General features: G+C 44.6%; 1 protein-coding gene across 12 annotated transcripts in view; it reads right to left on the bottom strand.

Annotated features, from left to right (window-relative positions):
- CELF2 (CUGBP, Elav-like family member 2) overlaps positions 1 to 17,923 on the bottom strand; it is a 342,086-nt gene that overhangs the window by 68,351 nt on the left and 255,812 nt on the right. For all 12 annotated transcript variants that reach the window (XM_015569971.1, XM_015569972.1, XM_015569973.1 and 9 more), the window contains exons 6-8: positions 14,884 to 14,963; positions 10,738 to 10,896; positions 6,649 to 6,712 (exon numbers count right to left, since the gene is read on the bottom strand). In XM_015569971.1, coding sequence (XP_015425457.1) covers positions 6,649 to 6,712; positions 10,738 to 10,896; positions 14,884 to 14,963 — 303 coding nt within the window. The remainder of the gene's footprint in view (positions 1 to 6,648; positions 6,713 to 10,737; positions 10,897 to 14,883; positions 14,964 to 17,923) is intronic.

The raw sequence follows: 17,923 nt of genomic DNA, 5'->3' as shown, positions 1-17,923 counted from the left end.
GCCCATGCATCCATCCATTCATCTGTCCATCTGTCTGTCTGTCCATCAGTTACTGAGTGACCATATGAGCCATACCCTGGGTACCGCACTGAGAATTAAGCAGAAAACAAGACAGTCCCTGCCCGTGAAGAGACTGCTGTATACTGGAGCAGGGAGGAGCCAGGATCTGGGGGATAATCCTGCTGCGACAGTTTCTGGAACTCAGAGACTCTTTCTCACTGGTCTCTAGTTTGCCGGGGATGAGACAGAGAACAGGAAGGCACTGGGCAGCTGAAGCACTCCAGGGGGAGGGGAGCACGCCCATCCTCTATCCTAGTCCCTTCAGGGCTGACCCTGGCAGGTTTCGAGGTGCGCCTTCCCCACTCACTCCCAGACAGAAGTGCTTAGCACACCAGAGGTGGTCAGGGCAGTTCCTTGGCCCCTATGCTGGGTGGGGCCTCATTTCCGGCCCCGACTCCCACATTTCTGCTTCTCAATGCAGAGGCATCTCTTCGTCTCCCTGTCCTGAGTTCCTAGGGCCTGGAATGCAGCCTTCTCTGCTGGTGACAATGTGACAACTGCCATTGACTGGAGGCAGCAGCTGGTCCCTTCTCAGACGCCTGTGTTTCAACGGGGGCTCTGCCTCACCTCCCGCCCACCGACCTCCCTGAGCAAACTGCTAACTGTCTGTGCCTCGGACTTCTCGGCTGTGAAGTGGGAATAAAACAGAGCCCGTCCTGCCTACAGTACGTGTCCTTGGGGACTGATATTTTGGCTCCTCCTGCTTCTCCCAACCCGGGAGTCCTCATCCATGGTGTGGACTTCCCACTAAGGAAGGCGGCTTGGGAGCCATACTGCTTCCAGAAACTCAGAAAGCAGCTTGGAAAGCCTGTGGGGACCTGCTTGCAACTCCTCTCTCTGCCTCCTTAACTGCACCAGACTTGCTGGCACGCTGACTGCATCTCTCTCTCTTCAGGTGTCACCCGCCGCAGACCACCTGCTCCCGGCTGGAGTGAGGTCTCTTTCCTTTAACTCTGCGCTGGGCCAACATCGAGGCCCCAGAGCCCACTTATAGGGAGTTTCTACTTCTGCTCACTTCGAATTCACATTTCTGGTTCTTTTCATCTTATTTTTTAAATATTTTTTTATTGATTTCAGAGAGGCAGGGAGAGGGAGAAAGACAGAAACATCAATGATGAGAGAGAATCATTGATTGCTGCCTCCTGCATGCCCCACACCAGGAAAGGAGCCCACAGCCCAGGCATATGCCCTGGCGGGGAATCAAACCGTGACCTCCTGGTTCAGAGGTTGATGCTCAACCACTGAGCCAGGCCGTTGGGCTTTTCCGACGTTTTCTTTTTTCCTTTGGGGGAGTCTGAGCGCATCCTTCCTCTGTCTCAGCTCCTTTCACAGGCGCCTCCTGGGTCCCACCTTCCCTTTCTAGCTGCTCCCATACGATGATCCAGGAAGGGCGGCAGAGGAGAGCAGAGAGGGCGGCATCCCGGCCTAGTCGGGTCTGACTGGGTGCAAGGCTCTTTTTTAAGAAGAAACCTCCGCTGTGAGCCTCATGAAAAACTCTGCTTGGATGGACACCCCTCAAAACAGGGGCGATAATCTGGGTGACTAGACATGCAATGCATTTACACGAGTTTTATGAAATCCAATAGTGTGCCAAGATCAAGATGGCAGGAAAAAAAAAAGTTGGGAATATAGAGATTGCCCGCTTCACTCATTCCTGGGAAAAGTAGGTCCTTCTCAAAGGAAAGAAATGGTGTGGAAAACAGATGTGCAAATATGCCCACTCGAAATTTAAGATTTAAAAAGAAATTATAAGGAGAGGGCATGAAAATTTAATTTAATGTTCACCTTAGGTAATTCTGTGTCTTATTGTTCATAGCAATTACCATAAATCTGCATATCAATAAGCGAGAACAGATGTCAGTTGTTACAAGTGCTTGCCAATCAGGTCTGTTAGAAAGTGACAGATGGGTGGTTATAAAAGGTTCTCATAAGGCCCATTAGCACATTCGCAGGAAGTGTGTGTGGTGGAGGGTGGGAGACGGGCCTTGGGAAGAGCGCGAATCCTTGTGGGTTGGGAATGGGGCTGCACACCTCACACCTGGGCAGGGTCTCTAATGTCAGGTTCCCAGCCTCCAGTACAGTTTTTAAAATACCTTCCCTCTTTCCACTCATCACAGATATTCTAAGACAGTCTTCTCTGGGGATGGACCTCAAATTGATGGAAAGCATCGTCTTGTTGTTGTTCGAAGCAAATACTTGCACTCTATAATTTTACTGTTACTTTTAAAACGTAGACTAGATATTCTGAAACGGAGTAACTAGCAGCTTTACTGAATGTCAGAAGTAAAGTGAAAGTTTTCTCGTTTATCAAAAGATACTCTTCTTTGCCCTGGCCAGTGTGACTCCGTTGGTTGGGCATGGTCCAGTGTGCCAAGAGGTCAACAGTTCAATTCCCGGTCAGGACACATGCCCGGGTTGTAGGCTGGATCCCCAGTAGAAGGCATGCAGGAGGCTGCTGATGAATGTTTCTCTTCTCCCTCTCCCTTCCTCTCTCTCTCTCAAATCAATAAAAACAACAACAAAAAAAGATACTCTTCAGCCACTGATGGCTTCAGAATCTCTATAGTTTCCTGGTAACAACTCCTCACCCTAGAAAACAAATTCCCTTGACAAAAGCAAACCACACTTACACACTTGAAACGTGGTTCAGAATGGAGGGAGGCACTTTTCCTGTCTCTGAATTGCCTTTTTTTTTTTTTTTTTTTTGGGCAGATTTGTGGCCCTCGCTGTATTATTTATCTACAGCTTGCCCCTGAGTGTTACTTGGCCTGCTAAACCCTTGGTGTAGGTGAGTCACAGCAGCTGTACCTGAGCAAGCACACCTGCATTTGCTGAGACCCTGAGCGCTGCTTCCCAAGCTGGGGGCAACGGAGAGCTCAGGTTTCAGGATCAGGCTGCAATGGATGTCAAATGTGGATCAGCCACTTACTTGCTCAGTAACTCTGGGCAAGTTTCTTCATTCATCTCTCTAAGCCTCAGCTGCCCCACCTGTAAAATGGGATACTAACAGTCCCTACCTCATAAAGCTGTTCAATACTTGGAGATTCTGTATCCTCGTCCGTATTATGCCCCTTACTGGTGCTGTGGGCTCACATAACTTATTTAACCTCTTCCTGCTTCAGTTTTCCCAACTGCAATGTAGTAACAAAGGGGTGATTTTGTTCTGGGCATGCTGTGAGGATAAATGGCATGGTTATTTCAAGGAGCTCTGTTAAAAACAAAATTGTAAAATACGACTCTTGTTTTTCTAACAATCCTCTTTTGTTAAAAGGAATTAATGACCTTAAGCCACTTTTCCCTTGTTCCTTCTTCTTCAGGAAAAATCCAGACTCTGAGCCCAAACTCAGACCCAAGTTTCTGAGATTTCAGAAATTCATGCAACAAATAACTGAGTGGGAAAATGGATAAGTTTTTTACTAGGAGTTTTAAGAGGGAAAATCAACTTCAAAGATGCACAAAAAGTACCATAAAAGCATTCAGTTTATTAAGATTTCGTCCCAATCTCCTCTCTGCTTTAAAAATCCATATTTAATAAAGATACCCTTTAATAAAATCATGGAACACGTTTAGAGTTACTTTTAGTTTGATAAAAAAGTATAGCTGATGTCTCACTCACTTTTAATGATGCAACTATTAGTAACTTCTCATCTAAAATAACTTTTTCTGCTTCTTGTTTTTGAAAAATTTACTTCATTTTTCTCCTCCAACAGTGAGTGTTTCACTCACTCAAACGAGACATTCAGACTGTGATAAACCTGAGTCTCCTGAAGGGCAGACCGTGGGCCATGCCTGAGAGTGGTTCACAGCCACGTGCGACTGGTTTCCGCGGTGATATTTCACGCTCTTTGGTGAGTGTTCCATGCAGGAGTGATTGAACTTTACATGTGGAGTTCACGTGCGGCACTGAAGACACACAGACGGCATCCGGACTGTGTAGATGCCCCTCGCACTATGCCACAACCTCAACCGCTCCAGGAGCATTTTAACCTCAGGGGGGGTCTGGGACCCATGACCTCCGGGTGCCTTCATATCCCTCCTCCCATGTGTGTTGCAGAGCATCTGCACCATAACATGCGTGATGTTGTACAAGCTCTCTAATTTAATTTACCCGTGAACATACTGTTCTTAGTTTATATAATGTGTTTTTTTTTGGGGGGGGGGGGAGGGGTGGGGGGGGGTCTTAGATGTAAGGCTAAGACCAAATTTCTTAATTAAGAAAGCAGGCATTTAACTTTAGCGCCGTTGGGAATGTATCCAAAACATAAATTTGAGTTGTTGGTTTATAAATTTATTCACTCAAAAATGGTTGCGAGCACCTCTTGGAGGAGTGAGGGCTGAGTCCATCAGCCCAGGCCACGGCCTCGCGGAGCACTGATGATTCCGGCGTGTCAGAGAGGTGAGGGAGGACGGGGAGGCAGTCAGGGGTCAGGGGCACAAGAGAGAGGGGCACCCCTCCCACATCTGGTGAGTTGGGGAGGCTTTCTCTAGCAAGTGGCCTCTATCACAGGTCACTTTTTAATACTGGGTGAGATGACTGGCAAGGACAAAAAAGCAAGCCCTATTTCTGGGAGAAGACGAAAGAGCAGCAGGCCATTGAACTTCACCTTACTGAAAAAAACCATATCCCAAACCACAATGCTTCAAACAATGAGGACCATGACACAATTATGCTTACGAATAAAGGGCACCCTTTATAGAAAACAGGCCCAGCAGACCGCCTGGACATCTACATCCTTAACACTCTAAATATTCAAGGCAGTGGTCCCCATGGACTGTCAGCATTTGATTTTCTGACCTGTGCAGACACAGGGTGCTGAACTTCACATAGTGAAGGTTCAAGAACGGGGCATCTGGGGAAGCCCAGTGCATTTACAGAGGCCTCACATTAGCCATCCGATCCATGCACCCTCTAAGGTGACTCCCAGATGCCTGTGTGTAAATGAGCACGCTAAGCACGTGAACGCCATCCTGACCTGTGGCTGGCGAGGCAGAAAAGCACACAGCTAACCAGTGAGGGTGCTCTGTCCGCCCGGGAAGTGCGCTTGGCAGCAGCCAGAGCATAATTCAGCGGTGGGAGACGAGAGTCCCAGGCTTCCTCGAAGCGAGGACCCTAACTTTGGGTCTAGGTGCAGCCATTCTTTCTATTAGAAGAAAAACAAATCTAGCCTCCATGGAAAATGGGACAAACCTTCGCATTTATTTTAGCGCTTGCAATCTGGAGGTTTTCTCTTTTTAAAACATAGAAAACTTCCTGAATATTTTACTTATGTCACTCCAATTCCCTTCACAGAACTAAAAATAAATGAACCGTTCAATATGATTCTTAGCTCCAAGGCCAGCTTCCCAAACTGTATTCATGAAGATACCGATGAATGATTTAACTACTTATCATTTGAACATACATTTCCCCCCAATAATCCAAAAGCTGTAATTACAACAGAAGAAGCTGGCAGTGCCAGTAGATTTAGAGCCCAGCCACTAATTCTGCATTATGTTTACCGTGGGCCGATCTGTCCCGTCAGACAAGCTACCATGAGCCTGTGAAGCCACAATGAAAGGCTGGGCTGAGGATCACAGCACACAGGAGGGGAAACCGGTGTACATTCATGGAGAGTGTTTCCAGATCCATTCAAAGTGAAACAAGAAAAAAAAACGACCAAGGGTTTGTATTTGGAAAGAAAAAAAAAAGAAAGGAAAAAAAGGAGTTTTCATCATGGCTTTTATTCTGCACATTGAGTCAGCGTGTCCTTGATTAAAACAAACTGCCTGATTTTCACGGGGCAAAAACCTGGGCTTCTCCTTGCCCTGGCTCCCCACCTCTCTGGAAAGAAACGAGGAAAAAGCGCTCTGGCTGTTCCTCGCGGCAGGTGAATGGCACCTGTGTTCAGATTTCTTGCACAAGCGGCCTGCCCCGCCCTGTGGAAAGTTAGGGGACCAGCCTGAAGGTGACACAGCAGGAGTGACCTGTCACTAGTCACTGCACCTCCTCACCGCTGACACAGCTCATTAGAAGAAGCAACCCTTTGCGCGCTGCCTTTCAAATCCAGCCACACTTTGATTTCTCTCAAGAACAAAGATTATGCTTTCACATAAAGGCGTCTGATGCCCAATTCTGTCAACTGGGGGGACTACAGTGGAAAAGGCACCCTGTTCATTGTCTGTGGACGTCAGGGGATAGCAGACCATTACAGAGACAGGCCTGCAGTCCAGGCTTTCATTATGGAGGTCAGACTGCTGTTTTATTGAGCGCCTATTATTAAGATTTTAGAAGGATGTTAATCATTTTGGCTGCCCTGGATACAAGAATCTTGCTGGAAATTCCCCAGTAACCAATCCCAATTTTAAAAATAAGACAACGGGTGTACTATGCAGGAACGCGCTGTGCCCCCATGTTACTACTGCTGGAAATGCCTGAGGCAGGAGGGCAACTTTCCCACAGCTAGTCTAATTTTAACACCCCAACCAGAGAGCAAAGAGGGCTGCTAATTGCTTTTGTTCTTCTTTGTCCCCGCTGCTTTCCTTTGCCCTCTGACCCCCCTGGATTCAGACAACAGCGCAGTCAGAGGAAAGGCGTGGTTCACCACTCACCCGCCATCTGCTGAATGCCGCTGAAGGCGCCCAGGTTGCTGGAGGAGGTGGCCTGCTGCAGGAGCTGTGAACAGAGGGAGACACAACCGTTAACAAGCCTCGAGGTGAGGGCCAAGTGGTTCCCAAACAACACTAACACATCCCACTTCTGTTACGTTTGTACAGCTGGCTGCTGCTGTCTCTTAATGGACTGAAGGTTCCCAGAGTTGGGGCTGTAAATCCATAGCACTGTCTGATCTCTATTAAGAGACACAGACACTGGGGAAACTCAATAACACTGCTGCCTTAAAACAATTAATCAATTCAGTCTTTTTAACAACCAGGTGTGCAATCTATTGAAACCAACGTGGCGTGACTAATGCGATCTCTCGGCAGCCTCCTCGTTACTGTAAGTCCCGTCAATCAGGGTCCCTGCCTCGGTCCCTTCCACGTCCCTTCACAGCTCTGTTCCCTTCATCCTTTATTAGATGCTCACGGAGCCACTTATTCTTGGACCAACAGAGAAATCATCATGATAACTGCAGACATGACGTCTCTCTTCACAGCCACGGCTACATGGCCATGACGATCCCTTTTAACAGGGTTTTCACTGCAGCGAGAAACCTGCCGCTTGTCAGCACTTGGAAGCTGGTGAGGCTGCACTTTGCATCACAAACATGTCAGCATCACCTTTTCCCCACGTGGACTCAGTGGCTGCCACAAGGCACAGGCGTGTGGCTAATGCCCTAAAATGCTCTTTCACTGGCCCAATTGACTTGAATTATAGGCTAACACTCAGGTGCTATCCTAAGTATTTGACTAAATGTATTGATATTCTCTTTCTGTTAAGGTTGATCAATAGAGACATAGTTTGTATACATATAGTTGCCTCCACTACTCAGATTTACATGAATACCAAAAAGCATAGATTCACACCAAATTTATTATTGAAAAGTTGTTATGTGCTTTGGAGGAGGAGAAGGATTCACTACCTAAAAGAGAACTTTCAGAGTTTACTTGGAGCTCTGCGAAACAAAACGTAGAAGACCATCATTCCCTCGGTTCAATAAGAACACAACTCTGATAAATATGACTCAAAAGTAGGCAATGATCAGTTCACTTGAAAGCACCAAGCAGAGTGGAGTATCAGTGACTAATTAAACCAAAGATTTAGTGACAATGGTATCACAGGGATTAACTTTAACCTTTACCAGAAATATGTCTCTCACGCTCTCTCATCCTTCTCTACTTGCTGAATACATACGGGGTGGGCAAAAGTAGGTTTACAGTGGTGAGTACACGAAACAGTTTATTCTTGTATTATCATTACTTTGTCAATTATTGTATTTATTTGTCTTATTATTATTTCTTATCTTAGTTATGATTTATCTTTTAGGCAATGATGGCTGGTAATCTAGCCTACTTTTGCTCACCCCTGTATATTACCTAGGTATCACAGAAAGAAAGAGAAACGGACACACACAAAGAGAGGGAGGAAGAGGGAGAAGGCAAGGATCATCCATTTTAATAGATAAGTCCCTTACTTTGGTTTGATTACTTGGGTTTTTCATTCTCTTGTGATTGCAACCCCTTACTCCTCCTATTAGGTTTTTTTAAAAAATTAAAGTTAAGTAAAATTAAATACACTTTGAAGATATTTTGAGGAATTAATAGAGCCTACTGAGGTAAGCAGGCTCAGGCTGGACTGCCATGAAACTACTACTGAGGGCTCTTCCCACGAAAACCATTCTCTGGTGAGTCGGGCTCAGAATCCGCCCCTCAACACAGGCAGGGAACGCCTCAAAGGCCATGGGCCCTTGCAGAGATGGACTTCCGATTCCGAGTAGGAGAAAGCATGGTAAGGCATGCACAGAAACGTGTGTTAGACATGAGAATGAGGCTAATTCTCTTCCAGGGTACAGAAACCACTGCATTTGTGACCAAAGAAACAGCCAGAGACTTCTGTTACGCCGTGGGGCATGGAGCTGTGCTGGGGACCAGGGACCGGCACATGTGCCTTGGTTTTTGGAAACGGTGGAGTGGGAAGCTGGATGCTTAGAAACCATGAAAAGGGGAGCTTGACTTCAATCTCTGATAAAAATTCTTGTATACACCACTGAACAGATGGTCTGTGAACATCTGAAAAGCACAAGTTTGTGAAAAACAAGTTATTAAGTCAGACTCATTTCTTTTTTCGTAACATTTCTACACTGATAGGACCAGAAGAAGACATGGCAGATCCTGTATAGGTTTTAGCAGGACACCTGGCTAAACCTCCCATGGTGCCTTCGTGGAGGAATGGCCTGAAAATGACAGCAAATTCGGTCAGTGGCTTTCGTAAGGACTCAGATGGAGACCGGAGAAGCTGGCTCCTCATTTATTAACCAAACACGCACCGAGAAGCTATTATATGCAGGACCCAGTGGGCACTGGGCAGGGGTTGGGGAATAAAGGAACAGGAGCCATGTCTGTTCTCTGAGAAGCAATGTGGCAAACGGAGAGAATATACAGAGAGAACACACAAAGGGGACACACGGAGAGGACACACAGAGGGAACACACGGAGGGGACACATGGAGGGGGCACACAGAGGGGACACATGGAGGGGGCACACAGAGGGGACACACGGAGAGAACACACAGAGGGGACACACAGAGGGGACACACGGAGAGGACACATGGAGGGGACACATGGAGAGAACACACGGAGGGGACACACGGAGGGGACCCACGGAGAGAACACACGGAGGGAACACACGGAGAGGACACACGGAGAGAACACATGGAGGGGGCACCTGGAGAGAACACACAGAGGGGACACACGGAGAGGACACACGGAGGGGACACACGAAGGGGACACCCGGAGAGAACACACGGAGGGAACACACGAAGGGGGCACCCGGAGAGAACACACGAAGGGGGCACCCGGAGGGGACACACGGAGGGGGCACCGGGAGGGGGCACCCAGAGGGGACACACGGAGGGGACACCTGGAGGGGACACACGGAGGGGACACACGGCCGGGTGCACCCGTGGGGCCAGCAGCAGCACATTCCTGGGGCAAGTGATGTCACCGTTTGAGTCTCTCTTTTCTCTCCTCTACAGACAGTGGTCTGACCTGCCAGGGCCCAGGGAGGACTGTCTGGCAGAACAGCACAGGTTCTGCGACCAAGTCAGTCTACTGGATGATACAATCCTGAGAGGGACAGTTAGGTCCAGTGACAGAGTTAGGGCAAAGACGAACACACACACACACATACTGACAGAGGCTGAGAAAAAGGCCCAATCTCACAACATGAAATTCTATTAATAAATGAGGAGACCAGCATTTAGGTTCCAAAACAGAAAAATGGAGTAGGGTAACATGGTTTGACAGCAGTTCAAGCAAAGATAAAGAAAAACTAGAGGCGTATTAGCTGCCTTCCGTGTTACTACAAATGCCACTCTTGAGCTACATTAAGAGATTTCAGAGTCCATGCTAACGGCCACTGCCCTGTGCTATTTAGGTCTCGCCAGGGGAACTGTCTTAACTTCTGGTGATGGTATTTAGCAAAGACATTGACAGGGTGAAATGGGAAAACTGAGCAAGTGAAAGCTTAGAAACAATGAAATGTGAGTGATGACTGAAAGAACTGGGTCTATTTGGCCTGAAATAGGGTCTAATTTTTTGGTATCTAATAGATAAAGTTAAGAAATATTTGGTCTAGTCAACAGGGTGTCCTGAGAGACCCAGGATCTCTGAAGGAAAGTTCCACGGGGATTCCAGGTGGGGCCCTGACATGGAACCGATGAACCTGAGGCAGTGAGCGCTCCATCCACAGCTGCCTCAGTTTCCTAACAACAGTCTATCAAGGCTGTTTATGATGTCTCTGAAACAGGGATTAGAAATTTAGCCTGTGGGACTTTGCTCAGTCTGTATCAGTCAAGAATTAAATTACTCATGTGCTTAAAATATCCTGCATCAATGCTGAGTTCAATAATTCCCTGAGATTCTAAGTGTCCCCCAAATGAATTCTTTAGCACACTCAGGGGAAAAGCAGGTTGTAGGAGGAACAGTGGACATGTTTCCCTCTCTCCTGGGGACCACGCACTGACTGGCCGCCGGCACTTACCGCCAGGTACTGTGGGGTGAGTCCGCCCAGCCCCGTCAGGTTCCCCCAGGTGGCAGTGTTGAGCTGTTGCATCTGCTGCGCCAGCTGCTGTTGGAGGCGTCTTTGCTCTTTGTCCTTCTGAGTGTCAGCGAACTTCACCACGATAGGTGAAGAGCAGCCCTGTGGTCAGACACAGCGGAAAGTGAAGAGGGAGTTACAGCCTGGTCCAATCCTCTCATCAGACTCAGCCCTGGACCTAGCTTTCTGAACTACCTTGGAGCACATGGAATGGTCGGAATGGTTTTAAAATGGTTTGATATTCCTTCTTGTTCTCGGGAATAGTACCATCAACAGAAAATTCCAGATACGGTCATTGGTTCCCTTGGGGATCTGGTGGTCGGTGGAGCCATTTGCTTTCTTGCTCAGGTTATGAAACTGCCTCTCCTTCCTTCTTTGTGTGTCTTCCTTCAGCCTTCCCAGAACCTCCTCAGAGACAACAAACCTTATCTATGTTCTTTAACTAAGCTGCACGGTTCACTTGTCTAAAAGATAGACCTGTTTCGTGTGTCTACCTCTTTCCACATGTGAGCAGGGGACAAGGAAACTGGAATTTTTCCGATTTTCAGTTTATGGATTTTTTTAACTGTGGAACTGTGGGGATAATACTGATCCAGCAATATAACTGGGAGAAGGGGATTTGTATTAGAAACACGGATGAAGGGAGGAGATAGTCAGAAAACATGGGCATTGACCAACACAACTGTTCCCATGTTTTCAGAAGGATCTCCCTTCCTGTGTCACGTCTACACTATCCACAGTCCCCCGAGCTACTGTGAACCAAAACCTTAGCAGTATGGTCCAGCCAAAGGAGATACAGAATAAATGGCAGCAGAAGGAGTCCACTTGGCTTCTTTTTCTAACAAATCTCACCCTTCTAGGTGCTTCTCTCAATTTTCATTTCCTTTAAAAGGCAAGGAGTAGGGGTAGTAAGAAATGGCCAAGGGTTATAAAAAAGAATGAGTTCATGTTTGATGCATGTTAGGGAAAATAAGGGCCTAACTCCTTGAGGCATGAAGAAGACCTCTGTTTAGAAGCCCCGTTAAACATCTGCATTTCGTAAACATCTGCAGAGGCGTTTCTCCTCCCTCCCCACTCTCCTGTCCTTCTTAGTACAGCTTGTCTACACATTTCATCACAATTACAGTTGTTAAATTTTGCTGAGGTAAAAAGAATTCTACCCAAGTGACTAAAAAAACAAAAACTCTTTATTGAAACTCAGCATGATAACAGACCTCTCTTGCTCCTCTCAGAATTTTATTTTCCTACTTTAAGTGAGTGTTTCCTTTCTCTTCCCTTGCCCAGGTCACTTTCTTTCTCCTAGAAAACTCCCTTGCATTTTTTTCTTATCACCTTGGGTAGTTATTGGGGAGGTAGCTATAACCATGTGAGGCGATCATGTCTGTATTACCAAAAAAATGGGAGAAAAATGAGGTGATTGTTGAATTTCCAGCGTATCAGTCTTTAGCTCTGGTAGCCATAGTCACAGGACAGAATGTTAAATGTCAGTAAACTGCATAAAAGTAGTATTTCCACCATTTAAAAAAAACTAGGCTTCATTTTTCTTCATCAGCTCCATATTTCAGCACTTCATTCCTTAAAGAGGGCAAAATATTCTGAAGGTGAAAATTATACAGAGAAAGGGTTTTGCATGGAAAAGGGTTGTTATTGCTCTATCAACTTTGTTCCATAACAAATTATAGCATCTCCTCCTAGAAGTACATTCACTGTTGATTTTTTTTTCTTCCTTAAATACCATAAGATGATATAAAAGTAGAAAATCAGGCCAATGACTATAGCAAAAAATTACTCGTTTAAACCATGACACGGAAAAATGGGATAGGGAGAGATTGGAGGAAAGTAGAAAAATAGAAGGTACAATATTAAAATTCAATTATTTTTAAAAACGTGTTCTTTTAAGCTTTGACATTCACGTCGTTTTGAATCCGAATCTCTTAGATGACACATCTTGGTTAAAGATGTGAGCCAGAGTCCTGAAAATAATGTAATCTGTTAAGTGAAGAAAATAAACTTCAGCTGTATGACTATAATGTAACTGAGTAATGTCTACTTTTCCATTTAAATGCCAATATTTTTTAATTAAGTGAGACATTTAAGTGTCTTAGGGCCCTGCTCTTTAGGCATGGATGTCCAGGTTTCAAACAAGTGCGCCAAATTTGATTTTTGATAATAGATATCCATAACAAAGGACCAAGGGCTCCTTAAGAACCAGCACACCCCATTCTCTATCGCAGAATCTTTTCATTTTGAGAGCCCATTGTTCCTGGAGTCGGGCTCTTCCCCAGTTCTGCCTTCTCTCCTTGTGCTCTCCCTCTGCTGGGACATGGGGGGAACCTGGGCCCCTGCCAGCCCCTCTGGGGCTTTATTGGGGGGCGCTGAGGGAAGCAGCTGGGGCGGCAATGTTTCCAACAGAGAGGAAAGAATTTAGACTAAAAAATTATCTAAGATGAGACCAATTTAGATACAAATCACTAAACTACAGAAAATAAAAATAATTAAGAATAAAGCACGTACATGGAAGGTAATAAATACAGGTAAAGACTTTCTTTTTCCTAATAGTACTTCCGTTTTAATCTCTACACTGACATGAAGCTGGAAATCAGACTCATCCACAATGATGGAGCAGCAGAAGTTAGGGGACCGGGGGTACAAAAACTGTCACATAGGAAACTGGCTCCTAGACATTTCAAATCCTGCTAATTATCTCCTATCATGGCCGATTTTCACCTGAGCGTGCCTTCAGGTAGGGGGTGGGAGTGTCTTAAAAATGCATTGCACTGAAAGGAAAACACAGTGATTATATAAGATATGTTAGGAATATCAAAGTCAAAGTGAAGTTCGAAAAAGACAATAGGCTTTGCAATGCTGATATCAAAACTTAGAAAAGTACAGTAAACACTTAATGACAATGCCATGCACACTCCTCCCCTCCACCCCCTTCCCACCCACCCTTTGGCTCACTGTAAAAAAGTTGCCACAAAACATGACGCATAATGAGCACTTAGCTCCCAGCATGCTTTGGGAGATGCAGCATTGCAAAAAAAACAAAAACAAAACAAACAAACAAAAAATAAACCCCCCAAAAACTGGAGGCCAAAAAAGAAGCTCAAACGATCAATTAAGAAATTTTTGCTAATTAAATAAAGCGGAAAATATTTTTTCCCCCCAGGATAAAAAAAACGTAGCTTCAGATAACGCCACAAGGCCACCTGTGGAAAAGATCACCCATACACAGAGATACAGTGTACATAATACAGCAGCACATGCACTCCCAAATGATTCTATCAGACAGCACAGAATAAGTAACAGCATATCACTCTTGGAATGCTTTTGTGCAAAATTCTGAAAGGCCATGACCCAAATCACAGACTAAAAGTATAGAGCCATCTATCTGCATTGGCGGGTGAGCATCCACGCCAGCATCTTTATTTTCCTCTAAAGCTACTATCTCTCGTTAGGAGACCAAATTTGGGCCTTTATGCTTTTGGATTATTGTTCATTTTTCAGTAAGGGGAGAAATCTAATTTTTCAGGGGACTTTCATCCATAAGTGTTTTCACTGGTTAAATGAAGTGGGAGAAGAAGTAACTTTCTCCAACATTCTTGATGCAAAAACACAATTCCATGTAACTAAAGATAACTTGATCCCACATTAAAAAAAAAAACAAAAACAAAAAAGAACCCTGTGAGTTAGCACAGGGCAAGTTGCAATTTGGAGTGGGGGTTGTTCATGCTTAATCCATACCGACCCTGGGCTGGGGAGCGGATGGGACCCTTCAGGTGCAGAATACTACCTGGCTTCAATTGCATCGTGACTGCACATGGCAGGCCCTGGGCCACTGCAATAAGAGGCTCAAAAAATAATGGGAGCAGGTGGAAGGCTTTCCTAAGTCCATTTCAAGTCATTAGGGGAAAAGTCAGAGAGAGAAAGTAAGCGAGGGAGAGAGAAAGAGTATGAATGCATGGAAAGAGAGGTGGTGAAAGTTTAAATCTGTGATTGTCATGGGAACAATCCACACAGGAGAGAATTGCGTTACCATTCCCCATCATTTGCACAAAGAAAACAAAGAAAGGGCAGATGATACAGTACCTCCATGGTCTGAGACTGATGCATGGCTTTGATTGCATTCTGTGCCATTGCCCTTGTAGAAAATGTGACAAACGCACAGCCTGTGGGAAACAAGGGGACAGGGAGCAGGAAAGACAAAAAACAACAAGACAAAAGGGTTGGACGCTTGTTAAACCAACACGGTCTACGAGAACTGCCACAGGACGACACTGTTCTCAGTAGTACATAAAAATAAACAACTTCCCTCTTTGGTTTTATCGTACTTTGCTTTTTACGCACAGTGCTGACTTGCTAATCTGACCAGAGTAGAAAGATCTGTTGGTTGATTAGTTTACTTTTTAAAAATGGAGATGAGGAGAAGGAAGTTGGGTACTCTTTTTAACCGCAGGTTTGAAATTAGCAAGATCTAGTTAACATTTTCTAAAATAAAAAGTTGCTCTTTTACATTTTTTGGCTGGTTGATTATCTTTACTTAGGCACCCACACATTAGGGCTCTGGATTTCAAAATTTAGCATCGATTTTTAAGCAGCAAATAATAAAACCCTCACTCCAAGGGCAAATGAGCATAAAATTCCAAGAACTCAAAAACGTCAGCAAATAAATATATGTAATCGCTTCAGGGTAGTTAAAAAGTATATGTGTAGAAATATACATTAATGCTATTCAAATGGAGACCAATATACCAAATCCTGCACAAACCAGTATTTATTAATTATGAACAAAAACAAATGCTCTATCACTCTAAGGTTCAACAGTGCAAATAAAGCAAACCTTTTAAATTCGCATTGGATTTTTTACCAGTATAGAATCTTCATGACTTTAGGAAGTTGTGACTTTCTGACATGTATCAGCAACCTGACCTACAAGCTAACACTCACAAGACAATGTACATTTCTCTGGATGTCTCCTGTGAGGCCCATCGAACTTGCCATGGCTATCTTTTTCTCATTCTGAAAAATAACTAGAATCTATAGAGCCTGTCTCTGCTCCTTGTCAGTGTTGGCTAGCATGCAGGCCACCACTCCAACTACGCGGCTCATTGCCCTTTGCACTAATAAAAACACTGCTTTTTGAAATTCACATTTTATTCATCTTGCACCCTTGGGCTTTTAAGAGAAAAAGACTGTGAAATTAATGCAGATTCAGGCTGATTTTATAATAAAACCACAACACACTAAGATCTGAGCTAAAGCAACGCAAACTTGGCTCACTTATGATCTCTAATGACTATAAAAGTGCATTGATTTTAAGCTTGTTTAGCATTGCACAGTTTGAACTTAGGTATCAGAGAATAATTTAGTGTTCCACTCAATTTCCTCAAAACTTTATTATTATTACTACTTAGGAGATTTCCAAATGAAGCAGATCTAAACACTGAGAGGCTAAAGCCCGTTGTCATCTCAGAGTGAATCCAAGAGAGCGGAATTCTGGCATCGACAAGGCGGATGGCTGCCCTGTTGCCAGCCAGCCAAAAAGAATGTCCTACGTCTAAACAGCCAGTGGACTGTTTGGTTTATGTAAACCCATTTGTGAGCCATAAACCATATTCCTTCTTTTGTTCTGCATGTGTACCTGGTGAGATTATCAAGTCAATACTGTACTAGCACCTTTTAATCAAACAGCAATGCCTGCCCATTAATCCCAAAGCACAACAACATCAGTCATAAAATAAGTCAATGCATTTTTTTTTTTTGCATTATGCTGTAATTTTTAACACACAACATTCTCAGTGCATGGGAGATTCATTTCACATCCCCCTCCCAGTTCAGCGGGCCTTCTGAAGCCTGAGGGTAGCTCACTATGAAGGCTGAGCTGCTCCATAGCGCTCTCTATATCCACATGCTGCCTGTGCCTATCCTGGCTGCAGGTTCTGTCATCAATGAAGGCCATCTGGCAGCCTCTCTAAGGCACCTAGATGACGTGCGGAATAGTGTGTGAGGCAGATGACAGCACCTGTACTGGCTTCCATATTGATACTCGGCTCTAAAATAACAGAGTCCCAAATTTACCATCCATTTCCAAGTCATGTCTCTTCAAAAACATGGTCATTATTAATGGAGGAAATAACACGAACAGATTTTTCTTTTCCCATTTTTTTATCTTGAGAGTACAATGGAGGCAAAAGCAAATAATCTAATGGAGGCATATCTAAAGCCCCGAGAATCCTGGACTAACTGCTTTGAACAGTCAGGAAGAACTGTGTCATTCACTTCATTTACTCTTATTATCCAGGGACATGTGCCAAACTGACAGTTTCCAAACGGAGGTTAAGAATGCATTAAAAAAAAAAAATACCATATAAAATGTCAACAAAAATCAATAAGGAACAGTTTATGCATTTACTACAGTTTCGGAACAACCAGAACTTTTGTAAATAACTTAGTGAGAGAGATACGGTAATCAACAGGTCTAAAAAGAAAAGCATTAGCGACAGAACAATAAAATTATACCTCTATAAGCTCAACCCATTGCCCTTTCCTGAGAAACGTGCAATTAAAGCTCGGCTGGTGCTTCCAATTATATGATCCTCATCCCATCTGAAAAAAAATGATCTGACAAATCTGATGACTTCTTTAACCTTTTTATTCTCCTGGCAGCGGTGCAGTAAGAGACAAGTTGTCTCCGTAGGGGCTCTGTCAAGTTTTGTACTGTGCGCTGTGTCCCATTACTCAGGAGAGAAAATCACTGTGTCGTTTCTAAAGTGAGAGCCTATGTTGAAATATTTCACTCTCTATGCTACTCTGGAGGACGTTAAACAACTTCAGAACCAAATGTTTCATGGATTGGTAGCTTTTTAACCTTTGTAATTTCTCTAAAGCAGTAGGTCATGGTAGTGCTCTGGTTAGATTTCAATTTCCTTTTCACCACCACGGAAAACTTTGCGGTGGCTATTTAGGATTAAGGCCTCAACTCGGTGGCTTTTCACTAACTTCAGCTCCTACCACCAAGATTGGCTGCTGGCTCCTTCTACAAGTTAACTAGATGCCTTTCCATTGGACAGAAGTAACTTAGGTCATAATTTCCCCCTACTAAATTATCTTCTACTACAAGTGGCTTCTG

Source organism: Myotis davidii, unplaced genomic scaffold, assembly GCF_000327345.1.
Source record: "Myotis davidii unplaced genomic scaffold, ASM32734v1 scaffold226, whole genome shotgun sequence".
Classification (NCBI taxonomy): domain Eukaryota; kingdom Metazoa; phylum Chordata; class Mammalia; order Chiroptera; family Vespertilionidae; genus Myotis; species Myotis davidii.
The sequence above is the reverse complement of the archived record's forward strand: the minus strand, read 5'-3'. Positions and strand labels throughout refer to the sequence as shown.